This window comes from Ptychodera flava, chromosome 12, assembly GCF_041260155.1.
Source record: "Ptychodera flava strain L36383 chromosome 12, AS_Pfla_20210202, whole genome shotgun sequence".
NCBI lineage: Eukaryota > Metazoa > Hemichordata > Enteropneusta > Ptychoderidae > Ptychodera > Ptychodera flava.
In genome coordinates, this window is record NC_091939.1 from 19,790,711 (window position 1) to 19,812,041 (window position 21,331).

Consider the following 21,331-nt stretch of genomic DNA (forward strand, 5'->3'; position numbering starts at 1 on the left):
TTTAAGCATGGCAAATAATTTTAGTGTAAATAAAGACACTGGGATTACTTTCAGTTTGTACCAACTTGCATATGAGCTTGCAGAAATACTGATTTTATTTTCTCACATGCAACATGTGGAATACAGCAATACATATTACAACAATTCAATACCCAATATCTTTTAGATGAGACATCATGTTCTACGGATGATAAGTTTTAGACACAGTGTTGTGCCCCTCGAGCAAGGTTCTTTACTCATCATTGATCTGTTGGGTAGTGGGTTATCGATATGTCATCCTGTAAATGGGCATTTACCAATGGGAATATTCCTCTTTGTACATGGTACTGGTAATAGGTATTTCGTCTTGTAATTGGAATTGCTGTCGTATAGAATAAATAACAAAACATGTCCAGTACAGATTGAATTAAGATCATTCTTTGGTACGGTCCTGTGTAATAAAATATAATAAAAACTTGGAAAACATGGTAAATAAAGTTATGATTTTGTGGGTTAATTATCCCACAAGATAGGAATTACTAGGGGCCAACTTTATCTCCTAATTCATGTGCATTTTAAAATTATATTCCCTGCACATTGAAATTGAATTTGTATGTCTGTAACTGTGAATCAATAGTTTCAACACAGTGTTACAATTATAGGGAGACTGTGATGTTAGGAGAAACTGAAAGAAGTAGGCTGCCAGGACACTCCTGAAAAATGAACAGAGTTCTGATGTCTTGGTTACCATAAATCCTTGAATCAAGCAATCTACCTGGACTATGTTTTGAGTAATATCTAGATACAAACAATGGAAATGGGCTAAACAATGGTGGTGGAAGGGTTAACACAAGCAATGTTCTTCAAAGTTTTACACATCAAATATTTCAAGTTGACAGAGATATCACATCACTTCAGTGAGACATGTCTCAGATGATACCACTAGAGGGCGCCATTTGAGAACTAATTCATTGATGCCTTTTAAGTTCAACATTTGGAGAGATCTTTGGTTACATTTCAGTGATGGGTATTTTGACTGTTCACTGTCACTTTCTCTTGTATTCTACACCCATCAAATAAATTTGGATACATAGCTCTGCAAAGTTTGAAAAGTTTGTAGAAACTCCAATGCAAATGTAAATGCAACAGTTTCATTCAAAAACAACAAAGGACACAGTAACTGAAACTACTTTTGGCATTTTATTTCAATAATCAGGTAATTTTGAGTTGAGAATACATAAGGCATGATGCACACTCTGTGATCATCACCTCTAAACAGTTATACATACTTTCCTGAATATAAGATTAAACACTACACTCTGTCAATTTCAAGTCACAGCTTTAAAATCATTTTTTTACAAAAGTAAAATAATATTTCACACAATGCCTAGATTAAAGAAAGAACTTGGTTATCAAGAATTATTTTTCACTGAGTAAAATATGGCCAGGCAAGTACTGGGCAGATATAAATGTCATGTGCTCCTTAACATAAACAGCAATTTCGGAAGAGCTGAGCCACAAATTTAGAGTGTCAGGCACTATGTACTGCTTAGACATGAAGCGTAAAATTTATCTTTTTGCAATGTTCAGCTGCTATTAACAGTCTTTATCAAATATCTTCCTGATATAAATATATTTCCATTTGTAAATTTCTTCTGTATAACTATCTTTATAAAAAATAACTACATCCATGTAAATATTTCTGATTGGCAAATCACATAATACACATCATCATACACAAGGGATGGTATATTGTTCCAAGTTTTCTGTGTGCTTTTTGTTAATTGAAATATGGCATAAAGTTATTTCTAAAGCATGCTGAAATAATTCAGAGCATTGACACAGATTGTTCACACACAATATGCCTTGGCAGAAGATGGAAATATGAACTAACTTTTTAATATGTTCAGACAGCATGTGAAATGTCTTTTGTGTCTTAATGATTAAAGAGGTATCATGTAAATGAATTGAAATAAATAATTGCTTGGACAAATTTAAGGTACACAGCCCTTTAAGTTTATACATCTTTAATTCAATGAATTGTGTACTTTTTGTAAATGACTTGAAAGACATGATTACGGTCATAAAATTGAGACAAGTGGAATGATCAAGACGAAATTAACGAGTATATCTTGCAAAAAACCTAAACGTAAAATGACAATTCTGAGTAAATAACATAATACACAGATCAGTAACAAATTATTTTTACGTATTATTCAACAGATAACAAAGGTAGTTTTCTGAGATTTACTGGTTAATTACACTAAGTGGCAAATACGGGCATGTATTTTCATAAAGAAAAAACTAAATATTGGTATTTTGTGAAATACTTCACACACAAAAAGAAAACAATTGTCAATTAAATCTTCAAACTGATATTGTGAAATATAAAGGTATTGAGCAAAACACATGGTTAGTAGCAAAATTAACATGATTTTGTTTGATTATGATATGACCATACTTCAAAACACTGATGGTTGATATAAATGGTGATCATAAGGTTTTGAAATTTTCTCCTGTGCCAGGCAAAGTATACATATTTCATACTCTAAAGTAGACACACAAATGCATAGATGAAGCCAACCATAGGGGGTCATTCAACATGGATGCAGAGTCCCAATACTATGTGTGTGTGAGTGGTGATGATCGTCTTGATGGTCTGTATCTTGCAGCCTACATTACTCAGTATCACTCTCTCCAGCACCATGACTGAAAGGAAATTCAAAATGAGAATTCTGATATTAAATTACAAGTAACAGACAATACTGATCACCTCACTGTATCATTAATACATAATATTTCTGACTCATGTTGCAGTACATGCAAGCTCTTCCAATTTGAATTACCTTTTGAATATGAAGTATGATGTGTTAATGCCATACCGCTGTTGTACATTGCCTGATGCACTGCAGTGGGAAGAAACTCTCATCTTAAATCCTTCATTGCCATTACCCTGTACTCAGTTCCACCTTTCTTTGTAGTATGTAGTACTGGTGATACAAGTGTTAAAAACTGACTTCATAAATGGCAAAAAGCACTTGGCGCTTTAAGCTTGGTTAGAGTGTATTTATATAATCCTTATCCTGTTGGGCATGTCACTATGCTTGTATATGTAAGAAATTTACCATGCTTGATGGTAACTGCAATGTTGCATATAGTCCAAAGTCTTCCAGCAAAATTTTCTACGCTTGAAAAACTATGCCTCATGTAAAAATAAACCACTTACTTCATGTAAGTAAGATATGGCCTAGTGGAAACTTGTATGTTGGGCAGACTCCTCAGTCTTGCACCAAAGTCTTGTACTCTCAGTTGGTCAGTCTGATCATCACTCTCCAAGAAGAGAACAACTTTGCAGTGACCAGTGAGTCCTCTACAAAACACAGAATTTGGAAATAAAAAGAACTGTGAAACCATACATAGACTATTATCAGTCAGTTGATCATCAGAGCTTTCTGCAGAACACTAACAGCTTTGTGTCGATCTACAAAAACAGCCAGCTGACTGCTAACAAAAGTTTTACAGGTTTAAAATTATTGTATAATTATTGAGAAAGATGGTATTAGATTCATGTAGGGAAAATTTGTCAGAAATTGTTGATTACTCTATCATGCCTGATGCAATGTTTTGACATGTACATGCTGGCATTAAACATTTGCTGTGTCAATTTCTTTTCAATGCCATACTACTTATACAGCCAGGGACATTAAGAAGTGTAGGAAAACACACAGCTCTAGCAAGAAAGTACAACACTGACATACCTGTACCTGGCAATTCTGATGGTCTGATCATGATATCCCTGTACTTTTATCAATTCACCAACTTCATCAACAATGACCACATTGATTGTAGACAGGTCAAAACACTTGTATTTCTGTGCATAATCCAGGGTAATCCCTGGTGTGCCTACGATGACAGGAGTTGTGATTTTTTGTCTTTTTGGCCCTTAAAGAAAGAAAAGTCATTCAGAATTAATTCTGAAGGAAAGCTTTGAAGATGTGATTAAAAGGAAATGCTTCATAAAAATCATATCTACTGAAACTAGCATTACAAACATTTGAACTGCAGCGTAGTTGTGTGAAGTTGCTTTGTAGAACAAAGTAAATAACAAGACATATAAATTTTGTGAGTATCTAAGCTAACTATATATTAGCCAGGCATCTTTGAGGATCAAAGTTAATACATTTTCAAGACTTTCTACTACCAGTATTTCAACAACTCTTATCAACACTCTTTTCATAAAATACAGAAATTACAATGACAAAATTGACATACATTTTGATTGTTCATGTATAGTCAGAGCGACCATACATCCGTGAGATCGGAGGTATGCTGTGATCAGCTTAGCAGAGCTTGCAGAGGGAGTTAAAATCAACATCTGTATTGAAAGTAAAATACAATTAATGAAAGTGAGAATATAATAGAAGAGTTGGTTATTGATTAATGATAGTATTTTATTAATTCTTTTCTATCAAATGATGTTATATCCAGTCATGTGTGTATTCAAATTTCAAGCTGACAGGTAATGTGTGTGTACTATGTGCACTGCATGTGCAGATGATGATGTTGGTTTGCGCATCACCTGGTAACAACAATGTCGTGGAACACATGTCGAGATCATGCGATTGATATTAAGGAATATGCTTATTCATGTTGATTGAACTTTTTTATTGGTAACACTTAGTTCAGACAAAATAGTTAATACCATTTGACTATGCCGTGGCTGTTAGTTATCAATGTAACAGTTTGTCAGAAATGAAATGTTAACCAGCCAAATTTATTACCAGTTAACGTATTCACTGATAGTTTCTTATAGAATCTGGAAGCAACAGAATACTTCACGAAATAGGATTACAGCTCTTTTACATGCTGTATATATGATGGGGAACTGTAATATGCAGACAGCTACATAGATATATGACTGTATGTTCTCCTTAGTTTAATTCAGTACTTCAAACCACTGTAATTATAGCTCTACCTACACTTCATGAAATTGCAACAATTTGAAATACTGAACAAATATCAACAGTTTATCTCACCTGTGGATGTTGATTCTTTGGGTCTACCATACTTAACAAATTATAGGCAGGGATCTTTAACAGAACCCTGAAAGACAATCAAACATAAATTATATGAATTTAATTTGGATGTCACCATGTTGATCCCTGAAATCTTTGGCAAATAGAAGTGAAGTATCTTGCATTGTCAGACTCATTATTGCTTGACCATTCACTGTTTCAGATTGCTGTCAGAATTCAACTAATTTCTGTGAGGTTGTTATTTCTTTATTTTCTGTTAATTTTTGTACAGTTTCTGCATGTTACATTTTTATGAATATAATTTGATACAACTATCTGATGGCTGAATACTATGTTAGTATCACATATTGCACATGATCGTTTAATGCAAAAAATTAGCAAAAGAAATGAGCATCTGTTATCGGCCTTAAAGTACAACATCTGACAAACAGAGCACCTTCTAAATACATATGTAAAACCAGCATGTGAACTGTGGGGTCCAATGGTTCTACTCCGGAATAAAAAGGATGCGATGCGTTCTACAGACTCAGTACGCCCAAATAATCACGTGATGCCGGTACAAACAAACCCACATGTGTACTAACGCGTATGGAAATACGCGTATGCGCACATGGCTTTGTTTGTACCGTGGTCGATTCGAATTCCGGGTTTGGCCTATTGCAGGGTCTTATTTTCTAGGTAATACAGGAATAGATACTACCGATAAATGTTTTTTTTGTATGTAATCTCTGATTGTGCTCTTGACGGTGTATTGTGTGTGTCAAGCAGCTGGATTTTAAGTGTAATTGGCACAGTTTACAATCCCAATTCACAGTTAATGCTACAAATAACATCATCTTAAGATAAAAAAATAGGGGCAAAAAGTGATGAAAATACCAACTGCTTTATTTACTTTTTTAAGTATGCACTTCATCCTGTAAAGTCAGAGTGAATGTTACTTACAGTGACAGCCAGCTAAAAATACTCAAAATTGCTTGAAACCAGTACTTCTGCAGATGATCCAATATATTTCCTCTCATCCTAATGACCTTGGAAACAATCACTGATTTTCCTTTTTGTACCAACAGAGAAGAAATATTTTGAATTATTTTTTCATAAAAATGTCTGCAAATATTATATATAATTCACACAAAAATATAACTTTGTCACAGAACTGAGAAATTTATGTGTAGTTCCATAGGGCCATTCTAACTATATTTTCTTGGGAAAGTGACTGTAAGTATTGCATGTATCCGGAACTGCATTGACTGAATGTCTCAAGTATGCTGTATTTACACAGTACAGCTTTCAATGAAAAGAAATTACAGAAAGGGCATGTAAAAATCGGTAAAAATGAGTCAGGGTTGCACTGCACATAAACACTGGATCACTTATTCTGTTTCTAGTAAATTTTCAGAAGGATCACTGAAAATCTTTTGATGCATTCCGATGGGATACTAAGGTCTCCATTGGTATTTTGAACGAAATGACCAATATATAGATTTCCTATCATCATTGTACTACATTGATCCTGGGTGCTACCAATAATTGAAACCCTAAAGTGCCTGTATTCTATGCATATTGATGACTTTGAGGGGGTACATATTCTGCCGAACATTCATTGTTAAATGTCACCATTCAATCAATCATTCATTGCATACACTTAAATCATGGAGGCATTTTGGTTGGGTACGTTCCCCTTCCAATATTTTCAGATACAAATATTCTTATCATCAGAAGACCTGGATGTTTTGATGTTTTCATATAAAGCTAGAGGCGAACTTGCCATTACCCTAACTCTTAGAAGAAACCATGAACGGTATATGAGAGCAATTATTTTATATGCAAAAACAATGGGGCCAAGTAATACTGACTACTGATAAGCTATGCCCTCTATTGTTACTCTTGTCATAGAGGGCGTACTCTAAACTAATGTGTTTAAGAAAATGAATTCTACCAACTGGAATACATACCAGTCTGCTCATCATATGATGTCACATGCACTATCTGCAGAAATAAAGAACAATTGGTAAGTTAGTGGCTTTATATGAAAGGAAGGGTGACAGCTGTATGCATGATCTACTTGCAGGACCTGTATATCGTTTGAAAGAAAATCTTGATGTTCTTGGTAGTTAAATGTGGTTGACTGAAACTTGCCTATAGTACTATAAGCACATGCCTGCAATATTCAATTTTTTGAATTTGATGTAAAGATTAATTCCGTTTCACTTTCCAAGAAATTTGCATCCTTTGACTGCATTCAGTGATATGAAAAATATTTCATGGTGAAATACATGGTAAAACTCAAGAAAATATTCACAGACATTGGTAATCATTTGGTAATGTGATATCTTACATCTGAATCCGATGCAATATTTGTACATGCTTGCACAGCATCATTGCACTTCACAAAAATTTATATTATGGTAATAATAGGAAGTAAATTTGCAATGCAAATGAGCACACCACAGGTACCACAAAAGGTACCACAAAAGAAATATCTCCACTGTAAATGAAAATAACTTATTGTACATGAGTTCAAACAGTACAATTGTCTACATTGACATAAAAATCTTGTCGCTATTTTCAGATAAAAATATTTTAAACATTGCAAGAGCTGGTTAATCAATCATTAACATAAAATGGAAATGGATAACTACACTTCTGCCGTGAGTGGCAAGGTCATTACTATATCCTGTAAACTCACTCTCAGAAGAAACTGCCACTGACGGTGACCTGGGGTAAAATAGTTGTTTTTCAATAGAAATTTGTGTGCGGTAATATGAAGTATGCCCTTTATGTAAATGATCTTACCTGTGAATGTGGAGTCTCATTGTCTCCTATCGGAAAGGAATATTTACAAATCATATTGCTGAAAGAAAGCAAAATAGATATATGTATACTTCAAAGTTACTTGCATGTCAGCACGACGATTTGTGAAATCTTTGAATGGTGCAGGTGAATTGTTCTGCAAACATTGGAATACTTAGCCATTTCATTTTAAAGTTTTGTTAAACTAAGCAGCATGTTGGAGAATGCTTACTGGAGATGGCATCATTTTCTTGAACAAACATTGTATCCACGATCATTTTGATAATTTGAAATTTTTATGGTTTTACATCGGGAGAAAGACAAAAGTAAGATATGTGAGTGCAAGGTAAAATATTTGAAACGTTTCCCTAGGTTGAAATGAAATAGTAACTTGGAATTAGAAATTGAACGGTCAGATCAATGTAGGAATCTACCAAAATACATATCTTTGAGAGCATTGTTCTTCTTTTCTAAGTATTTCTAGCAATGTTTTACCATACACTTACTTGGCTGCCATCGTGTCACTTTCAGGGAATTCTAGCAACTTAACAGTGGGTAAAGATAGTCAGCAACAAATGTCTTGCTATCTGTGAATACATAAAAAAATTGATGAAATGAAGATGTTGATGTGTTTATTTTAAAGGTGGGTTTGTAACATTGACATGACAGCAAATGTTGTCACTTATTATCACTTAAACTTTCTCATTGTTTGAACTTCACCTCATACACGAAATATACATAAATCAGTCTGACCACTTTCGCAAAAATAGAAGATTAATTCATAGATTTCAAATATTATTTGTAAAGATATTCTGTTGAATATCAATGAGCAATATCTTCAAATGACATGGAAGGTGTATGTTTGTAATTAACATCATAAATACCAACTTGCTCATTCATGATTCAGTGCTGAGCATTTAGTTTGAATTTTCAGTACTGAACTTTCTATTTTACTCCATTCATCACCCATGATTCTAGACTTGGTTCAAGTCTGTGATTTGTGAATGTTTAAGTGGAGTTAACGCAATGATTTGTAGTTTGCTTTCATGTGACACGCGCGCGGGAGTGGACGCGATGAGTGAGGTGAACGCTATTCAGGGTGTTTCATCCGGAATCACAGACTTGGCTTTCCTGCAGGGTTTGCGTTGCTATAAATTATTTATGAGATGATGTTTTTATTTACTTATATATTATTCATAAGATGTCGAGTGCGATCACTCCCACAAAAGTCAGCACGACCTCTGTTGCATCACCGAAAAGGCGTGAACTGTGTTGTTTGTGGGGCCCATGTTGCAAAATGCGATAATCGTCACCGGTTATTCAAGGAGGGAAAAAAAGACAGCGTCCTGTGAAGAAATATAGTTTGACGTCGGTACAAGTCTTGACCCTTTTCTGCACACACTCGTGAGTTGCAGATCATGCAGCAATCGGGCATACTCTGCAGAAAAGCCCCCAGCGGTTCTGATGACAGTTCAAATTTACATGATCTTGTAGGGACCAAAGAAGTTGTCAAGCGGCTTGTTCCGTGCAAAAACCAAAGGCCCAGCAAAAGGGTCCTAATAGACGCCACTAACACTATGTTCATGCGTTCTCCTTATTGGCCAGCATAACGGCTGGAGCTGCCAATCATTTTGTATTTGCTTGACGTCACTGTGTACACAGTGCGTCTGGCCGCCGGTACTTTGCAAGAAGTCCAAGTTGGTGAATCCGGCAGAAACAAACTCACTGTACTGCGCAGACTCAAAGGTAACGCATTCAATCACTGGAAAAACCTGGCCTGGGCTACTAAATTCCGAATAGGTTTGTACGAAATAGGAGAGACACAAGAGAGACTATTATAAATGGTACAGGATGTGCTCAGCCGCGCTTGTAAACTTACGGAAAGCCTACTTTTCTCTCTGTGTGTATGCAAGGGAAAGCGTTCTCATCCGCTGCCATTGTGGATCTCATTCAACCAAGGCATGAACGCAGAGCTAGTGGTTTTGCTGGGAAATGATGGTTGGGCGTCTGCAGCTAATCTCGACTCAAATCATGATGGTGAGGATGAAAAAAAGAGGAACTACATTAATTTCATAATACTAACTAACTTTTCTTCAACTTTCCTTCGTCACTTTTTCAGTAACAGTGACTATCGTGCCCATGTGAAGGATGAGAAATGTTTGACGACACGGAGGCAAGTCGTTTGTAAACAGCTTCTGTACTTCTCGATTAAACTAAGTTCATTTATGCAATAACACTGATACATGGTTTATACTATTCAATATCGAATGTAAAGTCAGTAGCATAAAGTGAAAGCCTGATTACACGATTTTTCTTCAGATATTTCCAACTTCCAATAGAGCTTAGCTAGCAAGTAGCTGACACATCGCCAAAAGTCGCGAGCGCGTTTCCAACTTGGGGAAAAAAAAGAAATAACTTACCTCGGTCAGGGTGATGGTGGGTTTGGAACGAAAAATTTCCTTTGAATAAAACTTTAAACGGGCTAAAGCCGACTTTTCAAACTTGGTATCTCTAAGACTGTTTGCAGTTCCAATCAAGCTCGCCGGGGAAGTTCGCAATATTGCCGTTCTATTGACCGCTTGCCCACCCCTTCAAACCCTGGTATTCTGTAAAAGGCAGGATCGTTCCACTTCCAACGAAGGGGATTTCCGTTCATATGCCCTTTGTCGTCCTCCGTGTTCGGCGACTCCCATGATCACATGCACAGTACTCCTCAATTTCCCACAGGCCAATTACAAGCTCCGATCAAACCGGAGACGGATTGGTGTGGCAGCTCGCTGAAGCGACGAAGTGCACCATCGATTTGAATTACACGTATTGCTTTCTGACACAGAAATTGGAAGAGGATTCACACGGAAGAAAAACAAAAACAAAACAAACTGTTGATTGTTCTCCAAACTCCCTAATCCCTGTCTCACCCATACTTGTTACGTCCGTCGAATTTCTAGGCCTACGTAGCGATACAATGGCCGTTCGAAATTATATATGTCACTTTAGTCATGTAATATCTGATAAGTTCTACCGAGTTCTACCGAGTTAAAATACCATGGTTTTCGATAGTCAAGTATGGCGGTCCTGTATTAAAATATCCATGGCAGCGATCGATGCATGGCGGTAACCATGCTCCTAACTGATCACGATCAGTAACACAATCCGGTCTGAGATTCTGAGAATCGACGTACGTGCAGTCAGACTAGTGTGGATACGGCCGGCCATGTACGGTCACTCTAAAAGGCTCTATCACCATGCGCCATGGTGTGGCTGATGCTGTAAATCCGACTTGGTCCATCTTGTTTTACTCTTTATGATACATTTTGCAGAGGATGATTCCCGGCAATCTCAGAGCATACGACTGTCGAGAACTCAAAACTGATAGGCGTTTTAGGTTAAACGACGTCCTGGTACAGCACTTCACGTCACTCAACCAGACCTCCATGACTCGCTAGATCGCTCGACGGAGACACAAAATGAACCACAGTCGCCAATTTTCTAAAATTCCGCTCCGCGTCCACCTGATTCAATAAGAGTTTGGAAACCGTAACCAAATGGATCCGTTTCACAACAGAAGGATGTTCCCACGAGTACATTACTAGTATCTATGATGGCGACGTCGACAATGGATTTTACCGTCGTTTGCGGCCCTGTCACTGCAGTAATGGGTGCGTCTAGTTTTTCGAACAGTGCATTTCCCAGGGGGGTGCGATTACCAAAACAATGCACTTTACCGGATATATCGCTGACCAGCTCCCGCAGACTGCCTCGTTAGACCGGCTATATTGAACAGCACAATTCGGAATAAAACGAGGACCAAAAAACCGAAGTTAAATTATTGATTGATTGAGGTAGGTTTTTGTCTGATAGGATACTCTGTAGATTTAGGTTCTCGACGAAATGAGTTATTTTTGAAGTGGTGGCATGTGCGTTCTAACAAGGTTTGACGTAAACCGGAAGTCACCAACCAACGGAGTTTGTCATGTGGTTGCAAGCCTACTTCCTGTAGACCAGTACGCGCGCACTCGGAGTATGTCATGTGGTTGCAAACCTGTCACACGAGTACCAGTAGGACGTTCGCCCTCTATGGTCACCTCTCTCGTCCGAACATGTTATGCAGAGTTGCATTGAACTTAGGGACTGGTCAGTTTCTTCGGCCGGGGGGGGGGGGCGGTGGATTATTTTTTGCCGACGTCAAAAAGTGGCTGACCCCCCCTATTCCCAATTTTGAAAACAGGGTGACCCCCTATTCCAAATTTCGAAAACAGGGTTACAATTTATCCTTGGAAAATATTGTGAACGGCGATGATGTACAGACAACAGCAAGACATAACCTATAGGAGTGGAATAGAAAGACAGAATCGAGCATTTAAATATGATTATCTAAGGGAATACAACGACAGAACACTAAGTGGAATGATAACAGTGATTGTGGAGCAGTACTTTCCTTATCTTACAATAGGTAAGCAGTCATGACATGTTGATTCCTTTTATGGCTCAAACGACCAAACTCAATGTATTGCTTTCAATTTGATGCCCTGACTCTGGCCAGAAGTCTTGGTAAATATAAATTGCGTATCTACACAGATCATTCAGAAAACACCATTTTCTCAGATATGGCAACTATAAAAAATTCTTCCCACATAAAATTAAAGGGACATTAGCTGTAAATTCTGACAAATTATTCACTACTCTGTTTCAATGTATCAACTACAGAATTTTACTATAATCAGATCATCATGACCAATGCCCGGTGTCTTGCTTGCCAACACAGCCTGTATATGTGAAATGACCATTGTTATTGTTGATAAATGTATTCTAGTCTGGACCTGAATACAAAGTGTAAACAATAACAATGCCGATTATACTCATATAGGGTATATTTATAAGCTAAATATTAGGAATTTCTCCATGGTTCAGGGATTCAAACCAGAAACTGCAGATGATACACAGAACATATAAAATTAAAAAACTGATGAAAGTTATAGTTAATGGATCTTTAAGAAAGGGGTAATCGGAATGTAATGCAAATATCTTGGTTGCTGTTTTACTTTCCTTCCAGACAGTATCACTTCCTCATCAGCCAAGTCTGTATAAAGTGGTATTGAGCCAAAACATGACATATTTTCACCCACTTGGCTTGGCCTGTTATAGCATCTTCAGTCCAATAAAAATAAAGTTTATAGTATTTATGTTTTCAACAGCCTTCTATTACAGTATTATGTTAAAGTGCATCACATGGAATATGTTGTGTTTCATTAATTTTAACCATCTTGACCTGATGGTGAAATATGGACTTGGCAGGAAAAGGGTTAATGATAACGTAATCCAATCAGTGATTGTCTAATCATTCGAAATGATTTTATGGTGTCACAGTAGCATCGCCAATTTAAAAATGACATGAACTGCATATCTTATAGTCATGATGAGTAAAACCAATAATTATACTTGGGCATCTTTAGACGTCTTTTAATTGCCCTTTTTCAGATACAGAGAAGAAAACATAAAATGTTGTGCAAGTTTCAAGAAGTACAATGAAGAAATTCCTGCCTTCCTGCAGAACCGGCCAAGGGAAATGGTGAACCACATTTGTAGCAGATATCGAAATGCCATCCACATCAAAGAGACAGACATAAAAGAGATACAAGAAGGACATTTTGTGATAGCAAGTGAATCAAGAGAGGAGAAATACCATGTAAACTTTGGAAATGAGAACGCTATGCCTTCCTGTGAATGCCACGACTGGAAGAGAACACATTGGTTATGCAAACATTTTCTGGCTATCTTCAATCACTTTCCTTCATGGGGCTGGAACAAATTATCACCTTTGTACAGAGACAGTATGTACTTTCAGCTTGACGTACCCAGTGAATACATGGCTGCATCACATTCCCTGACATCAACTCCAAGTGACAATGACGAGAGAAGTAGAAATCACCTAGATTCAGAGAACATTCCCAATGCTAACCAGATGACCAGTACGTAACCACTACAGAAAGTAAACATCTATCCTTTGCCGTCCAGTGCAGAGAACAACTAGATAAACTTAGGAACTTTACGTATCTTATGAAAGATGAGGCCGTCCTACAATCAATTTACGATCATCTCAAATCAATCAACCAGAGTGCCTGTCAACATCTTCCAAGTGACTGTGAAGGAGGTTTAGCACTGGAACAAGGTTTTATCACTAAGAAGAGAAAACGACAAACTTTGAGTAATAAAGGTAAGAATTTAAACATTTTTGATGGTTTGATTGTTAATAGGGCCGTTCACAGTTTACGTCACTGTTCTCTCATTAATATGCAAAAATAAATATTTGTCCGCATTTTTAGATTACGCTTTTGAAAATTACCCGTGCAAGAACGACGAAAATACATCACAGTGGGCGACTGCTAGTGTAACAGTAAATACTAAAAAACATATTCACGACTCAGAGTACAAGCTGCAAAGACAGCCACGCATGCAACATTGATAAAATTTGTCCGCATTTCAAGCTGCGTGTTCGATGTCGCACGCGTACAGCTATATTTAGTAACAAACCTGTAACCGTGAACAGCGCTATTATAAAGTAAACATTGAGTGTCTCTTTATTTAACATTTTCACAAACACACATACTGACTATAACATTATTTTGCTTAAACTAAAATATTCCGTCTCATTTTTGCCAAACTTATGATTTATGTTAAGAATGTTCTTCCAGCAAACATACTTTGTTGTGATCCCTTTAGATTCCACTTTTCACAGCACTGTGATCCAAGACATATTTCATGAATTTATTTTAAGTCATTTACTCTTTATTTTACTCTTCTTTCCAGGAAGAAAAGCACAACGAAGTTACAAACAAGGTAAATAAAGGCCCTATCTATTTATGAATTGAACAACATTGCTATAAAATTTTATCTTTGATGAATAACAATTAACCTTAGTGAGCCAGCTTTTGGTATTTATACCTTTGTGCTTACATGAGAGCATATAAGAACAATCCAGAACTTTTATTGACATGCGCTAATTACTGTTCTAAAATTATCTCTCTTACGCAACTAATTAAATTTCCAGAACAATCCAAACATGGCTAATTGAATTCAGGTTGTGAGGTCGTTAAGGGCAGTGACCTTAAGAATGTACTGGACTAATTAAACTCGGGTCATGATGAGTGTGGGGGGAAAATGACATACATAACAGTACTGATATGCTCATTTATAATTTCAAGTACAAGTCTTTGTAAACAATGTGATATACTATAGATTAATACTGAAACAGATTTACATACCATCTTTTTAGATGTAATTATAATTACTGATGACGAAAATGAAGAGACCGGGAATAGAGATAGACCAAGGTAATCAGTCATTTATTTGTATCTCATAATGCATTTCCATGTTGCTGTCAAGCAACAGGCTCACATATAGCCACACCATTCATTTTTTTTTTGAAAACAAAAAACCAATACCAGAATCACTAAGATCATCTGTGAAGAAATGCATCAACCAATAAAATTCATTGTGCATGATGGATTAAAAATGTGAAGTATTGCATTATGTTGTTGACAACAATATACATGTACTTGCATATGATTTGATGAAATTTAAAAAATTCAATTATTTATTTTTTGTCCAATCCTTTAATGTAATATCAAGATTAACACGATGGCAGAGATTATTAGAATCACTTACAACTGAAGATATTCAAACACTTAACCCGGGTGCTTGGATTAATGGGAGCATTATAGACTTTGCACTACAGTAAGTATCTTGAATCTCAAACTAAAAGGTAGACAATGTTATACATATTCTTATATCCTATTGGTATATTGATGATGCAAATACGGTACAGTAATCTGTTTTGTCGAGATGATATGATTGTAATAACAGTAAAGCACACCCAGCAACAGTATACAACTACGGTATGTTTTGACAAGTTTCACCTCAATATATGCACTTGCTATAGCTCATGCATATATGTTGTGAACTGGTCAAATCTCATGGTTTACTCTCATAGTGTGTGCTTTATAGCATTAAATAGCCGTTATATTTTACTCATTTGAACAGTAAGGATTGCATTTATATGGATTTCTTATTTGTCGAGCAACATTTTTACTAAATGTGTTGAAATGATAGCACTGCCATAACTTTTGTCATTTTACCTGAACATTTGCAAAAGACTTTCTTAGAAGTGTTATACATACCAAAACTACAGACATGTAAGAATTCAGATAGAAAAGGTGAAAATCACAAATAAAATGGCATTGCTCTAGTTACAATAACCTGTCTACAGTAAATATCAATAGTGTAAAGTTGTCATTGTCTCTGCACAAAAAAAATCACAAGTGAATTGTTAACAGTATGATAGGTCAACTTTGACTCTTTTTTTTCTTATTACCCATCACTGTAAACAAAAACATTTACTTTATGATGGTTTGACATACTTATTAAAGGAAATCTATTTGCAATTGAATTTTTTGGTATGTACCTTAAAAATATGAAAATTACAACATTGAGGGGCGGGAAATATTAACTGTAGTTTAATTGTAATATTGTATTGTACAACTTTGTTTATTGCAATTAGCTATCATCATAACAACGCAAGCAAAGAAATAAATTCAACGAGTGTGATTATTCCAACAACATTCTACCAGGCGTTAAAGGGCAAGACAAGATCACCTCGGTAAGTAAACTGCCTATACCGGTAGATGTATGTTTATACCGGTATGTCTACCAATTGAAATTAGTTTTACATCAAAGTCTAAAAGTTGAATGAGACTGTATCCATAAAACCATGATAAGTTGACCCGGTCTGAGAGTGATGCAATGGTCAGTATTGCAACAGAAAACAAGTCTTGTTTCTTAGAAAATAATACGAATAATTACAATGTGGAATTGTTTTCATCACATGATTACCATTTAGACACTGTGAATAATTGTACATAACAAGTGAAAATGTTTTGAACAATGGCCTGTCAACCAATATATATCTTTATCTCTGTATTTATGAAAGGGAAGCTATAAAGACAACCAAAAGACACATACAAAAATATTTGAAATTGTAGCATTCTACCTTGGAGGAATTTGACCATTTCACTTTATTTGGAACAAATTTTTAATTTTTCAGAGATATATGGAAATCGGCAAGAAGACAGGTTCCAACTGATGTACTGTTTACAAGAAAATATATTCTTGTACCATGCAACACTGGGTAAGTAATAAGTTCAAGAACAGGTGTAACAAATAATTTGAAATGGTAATTTTTGGACAAACGAAGAAAGAACTAATATTTTCTTAACACACAACATTATTGTAGCTAGTATTTTTTGAAAACTTATAGGATCACCAATAACAATAATAAGCAATCATCTGTCTATAAATATGTTTAAATAATTGTGATTCAATAATTGTTTATCTATCTACCTCAATCTGCACATTGAAACACTGCTACATCAGGTATGAAACTGCTTCAAATATGGAACACATTTTTGACAATTGAAAATATTCCAAAAAATATACTGTATATTAACAGCATGTCTGTTTATTTCAGAGGTCACTGGATATTAATTATTTTTGACTTATTGTAGAATTCATCAACTGAACAGCTCAAATAGGTAAGAATCATATATTATTCACAACACATTCACAATGCTGTATTATATTTCCCATTGTTCATTATGTTTTGTATCATCAATAAATCCTCGGCTAAAGGGACAACGTTGGCAATTTTTCATGAATTTTGTTTGATGCAAGATACTACTTATTATTTGACATGTTGCAAGATACTGAATGAATGGGTGACCATGCATATATTCGACCCTGGTTTTAGACAAATTAAATGAAACCAGCACGAACATTAATTAATGGTCATGACCATTAATTCATTCTCGTGATGGTTTCATGTATCATGTCCAAAACTGGGGTTGAATATATGCATGATCACCCATTCATTCAGTATCTTTCAATATGTCAAATAACATAAGTGGCATCTCATAACAAACAAAATTCATGAAAATTTGCCGACGTTGTCCCTTTAAGTCTACTATGTCTTCCATGTGTAGAAAAATTCTTTTCTACTTGTAAACGTGCTGAAAACGTACTTTTACGCATGTCATTCTTCTTGATTCTCATTTTCATTGATTTAGATAATTATGAATGATTTAGAGAGGAGATAGCTTTTTTGTAAAATTTTCTACTATTTTTTACTTGGTATTATTTACCAATTTTTCTGATGCTGCACATTGATGCTTATTTGCAGAAATAAAAAATTATAAGAAATGTTAGCATTCAATCGTACAAATCAAAGAGAATTGTTGTTAATTTATGGTACCGTGGAAAAATATAGGTTTAATGATAAAAAACGTTTTGCTGTCACAATAACAGGGAAAATAAGTTTGCTGATATACTCTTTTCATCCTCTTCCACCCCCCAACCCCTCCAACTCCGAAAAATAGAACGCTTCTCCTTTAGGTGAACATCAGAACATTACATATACATCTGTCATTCAATACATCAGGTATTTAGTCTTTTCTAGAAATGACAGAAATCACGAAAAATTTAAAATGTCATTCTCATTCAGATTGGAGGTCACTGTACTTGATTCACTTGGAGGAGACGATGGAGAAGATGCTGCCAGAGAAATACTTCAGTAAGTATATTGTGATATGCTAAGACGGCCTAGGACTTAAACTGTTGAGGTTCATTGAAATACCCCAGGTAGTAACTACATCAAACTTGTCTGTTTGAAGTGCTTGAATTTGACAGCATTATGACACAGACACATGACCTTGCCCAGCATTTTGAGTGATAACACTACAGTAGAACCATTGAAACACAGAATCATACAGTTTGCGACATTTTATAATGTGAGAGACGTTTTTAAAAACAGAAGGAAGTTCCAAGTTGATACATTGCGTATTTAAGATTTCAGATGAATAATCTAATGTGATTGCAATTTTATGATCTGAAAAAATACATCTTTGTCAACCACTGTATTATACCTATTTATAATGATTTGATAAAGGACAAGTTGTCTATCATCTATGTACATGTATTGCTGATTAACCAATCTCAACTGATCATAAAGTTTCCAATTCATGAGTGACATGCACACTACATACCGGTATATATGCACACATATTACGAAGACTTGTTTCTTTTCTCTATGTAATCTATCAAAAGTGCTGCTGCTTTTTTTTCAGATTTATGGAGGTAGAATGGGAAAATGCATACAATTATAGTATAGACTTGAAGGACGTAAACATTCGCTTTCCAAAGGTAAGCAACAATACTGGAGATTACCCATAATTCAAAATGATTTGTACACACACAAAGACTCCTCGGTGAAGTCTACCGCGTTTCCTATATGTAGACAAATTCACAAACTAGTTTTTTTTAAATGCAGAAATTATACTTTTATGAATACCATTCTTCTCAATTCCCACTTTTAATGATTTAGAAAAGTATGAGAGAGAAGAAGATAGTATTTTTGCAAAATTTTCCACTAATTGTGTCTTCAGCCATACAGTATAACCTGATGGAAAGTGGGAAGACTAGTTGCACATGTTTTACGAAATAAGAAGATATTGATTTTTTCCAAATAGAAAGACAAAACAAAATTACATGCTGACTTTTCAAAGAGAATGATCCATTCAGTTTGTCATAAATGGCTTCCTAAAGGTAATGGCATTTGTAGTACCTGCAGAATGTGACTTTCAAGGTTATTTAACAGTCTCTTTGAAGTTTATACAGAAATATTTAAATATACTTTTAATCAATATATTTTATCAATTATCTAGAGTTTTTATAGTTGCTTTCCAGCAGAATTGAATAAGTTATAAAATTCTATCCTTGTGTACAAGTCAAACTGAATTGTTGGTAATTAATTGTACTATGTAAGCCACATTTATTGGAATTTCATTAGCTAAACAGAATTGACAATGAAATAAAAAATAATTGTGCTAAATCGGAAATCAGTCATATTTAAGAAGTTGCACTGTATAGTATTATGGTGTTTAAAATGATTAACCTATAAATACATGTAGTAGACATGAAAATACGGATAGTTTTCAATCGGATTCGAACCCACAACATACGGCACCAGTCGCCTAGCTGAGAGGCCACAGACAGAACCACTCGGCTAAATCTCCACTCCGCAAAAAAGAGTGGTTCAATAGCCGGCTACGTTGTTACATTGTCACATAAAAACTGGGGGACACTGTCAGTTTACACTGAATGTACTTTACAGAAATTCATTCAAACCAAACTTCCATTTAAAAAAACACTATTTCCATTCCAGGTACCTGTGCAAAAGAACAGTTTTGACTGTGGAATGTTTGTAATTGCATATGCAGAAAGTTTATTGAAGGTGAGTTTGCTCATTTTATGTAAAGCTATATTATTTATAGTCATAATGATACCATAACAGAACCACATGACCTGGCTGTGAAGGACAATGAAATTGCTTTAACTAGTGAGGGGGCATATCATGCGGTAGTACTTTTCACGAACAGAGCACGTGAATAGTACAACTGGATATGTCGTACACACGGTTTAAATCCAATATATTATGATTTTTATCATTTTGTAAGTGAATATTACATTTAAATTGGTATCAGAAGTATCCCTTTAAGGTTACGTGTGTGTGTACTGGGGAAAATACAGTCAGAGAATACCTGTATGTAAGCAAAGACACAAGGATGATTTTTTGCTATTTTGCATATCAACATATAAAAATGTGTTTTCTACTTTTTAACATGTAAAATGGAATACAATAATTGAATTTGGTTAATGAAAAAAATATTTTTTCTGAAATCTATATTTAGCTTTCACAAGATTAATTCTTTACTCATGCCTATGCACTTCAATTCAATGATAACTGAGGTGTTACTTGGGCTACTATGTAGTATAAGATACAAAGATACCAGAGAATGCCATAAAAATACATATCAAACATATTAAATTCTATTACGTTTCTAAACTCTATTTAGGGTAAAATTCAGGATGAGAAGAACCATGAGTGCTTGTCCAATTTATCCTTGGAAAATATTGTGAACGGCGATGATGTACAGACAACAGCAAGACATAACCTACAGGAGTGGAATAGAAAGACAGAATCGAGCATTTAAATATGATTATCTAAGGGAATACAACGACAGAACACTAAGTGGAATGATAACAGTGATTGTGGAGCAGTACTTTCCATCATCTTACAATAGGTAAGCAGTCATGTCGATTCCTTTTATGGCTCAAACAACCAAACTCAATGTATTGCTTTCAATTTGATGCCCTGACTCTGGCCAGAAGTCTTGGTAAATATAAATTGCGTATCTACACAGATCATTCAGAAAACACCATTTTCTCAGATATGGCAACTATAAAAACTTCTTCCACATAAAATTAAAGGGACATTAGCTGTAAATTCTGACAAATTATTCACTACTCTGTTTCAATGTATCAACTACAAATTTACCTATAATCAGATCATCATGACCAATGCCCGGTGTCTTGCTTGCCAACACAGCCTGTATATTTGAAATGACCATTGTTATTGT

At 35.3% G+C, this 21,331-nt stretch overlaps 2 protein-coding genes across 4 annotated transcripts; one reads left to right on the forward strand and one right to left on the reverse strand.

The window, feature by feature from the left end:
* Positions 1-1,160: 1,160 nt before the first annotated feature.
* LOC139145322 (ATP-dependent RNA helicase DDX19A-like) lies at positions 1,161-11,434 on the reverse strand. Of its 3 annotated transcripts, none has more exons than XM_070716412.1 (10): positions 10,226-11,434; positions 8,312-8,392; positions 7,809-7,866; positions 6,968-7,001; positions 5,958-6,075; positions 5,016-5,082; positions 4,252-4,354; positions 3,744-3,921; positions 3,206-3,349; positions 1,161-2,688 (listed from the first exon to the last, which is right to left on the reverse strand). In XM_070716412.1, exons 2-10 carry the CDS (start codon positions 8,320-8,322, stop codon positions 2,658-2,660), a joined length of 744 nt encoding a protein of 247 aa, XP_070572513.1. In that variant the 5' UTR covers positions 8,323-8,392; positions 10,226-11,434; the 3' UTR covers positions 1,161-2,657. The 3 variants fall into 3 exon arrangements, with proteins under 3 accessions (XP_070572513.1, XP_070572514.1, XP_070572512.1); XM_070716413.1 differs by having other exon boundaries at positions 3,738-3,921; positions 5,958-6,066; positions 10,226-11,432; XM_070716411.1 differs by having other exon boundaries at positions 3,738-3,921; positions 10,226-11,431.
* A 2,391-nt stretch (positions 11,435-13,825) lies between these two features.
* LOC139145324 (sentrin-specific protease 6-like) lies at positions 13,826-20,869 on the forward strand. The gene is made up of 11 exons (XM_070716414.1): positions 13,826-14,019; positions 14,613-14,642; positions 15,079-15,136; positions 15,435-15,539; positions 16,363-16,461; positions 16,906-16,989; positions 17,329-17,392; positions 18,358-18,426; positions 18,980-19,055; positions 20,077-20,145; positions 20,768-20,869. The coding sequence occupies exons 1-7, from the start codon at positions 13,863-13,865 to the stop codon at positions 17,363-17,365; spliced, it is 570 nt and encodes a 189-aa protein (XP_070572515.1). The 5' UTR covers positions 13,826-13,862; the 3' UTR covers positions 17,366-17,392; positions 18,358-18,426; positions 18,980-19,055; positions 20,077-20,145; positions 20,768-20,869.
* The last annotated feature ends 462 nt before the right edge of the window (positions 20,870-21,331 follow it).

Bases quoted from the DNA above. Each gene is read 5' to 3' on its own strand.
- LOC139145322 (XM_070716411.1), bottom strand. The intron at 7,002-7,808 runs GTAAGATCATTT...TTATTTCTGCAG, and splicing joins ATGAGACTCCACATTCACAG to ATAGTGCATGTGACATCATA. The intron at 3,922-4,251 runs GTATGTCAATTT...TCTTTCTTTAAG, and splicing joins TATACATGAACAATCAAAAT to GGCCAAAAAGACAAAAAATC.
- LOC139145324 (XM_070716414.1), top strand. From the start codon at position 13,863: ATGAAAGATGAGGCCGTCCTACAATCAATTTACGATCATCTCAAATCA. The intron at 14,020-14,612 runs GTAAGAATTTAA...TCTTCTTTCCAG, and splicing joins ACAAACTTTGAGTAATAAAG to GAAGAAAAGCACAACGAAGT. The intron at 15,540-16,362 runs GTAAGTATCTTG...TATTGCAATTAG, and splicing joins ATTATAGACTTTGCACTACA to CTATCATCATAACAACGCAA.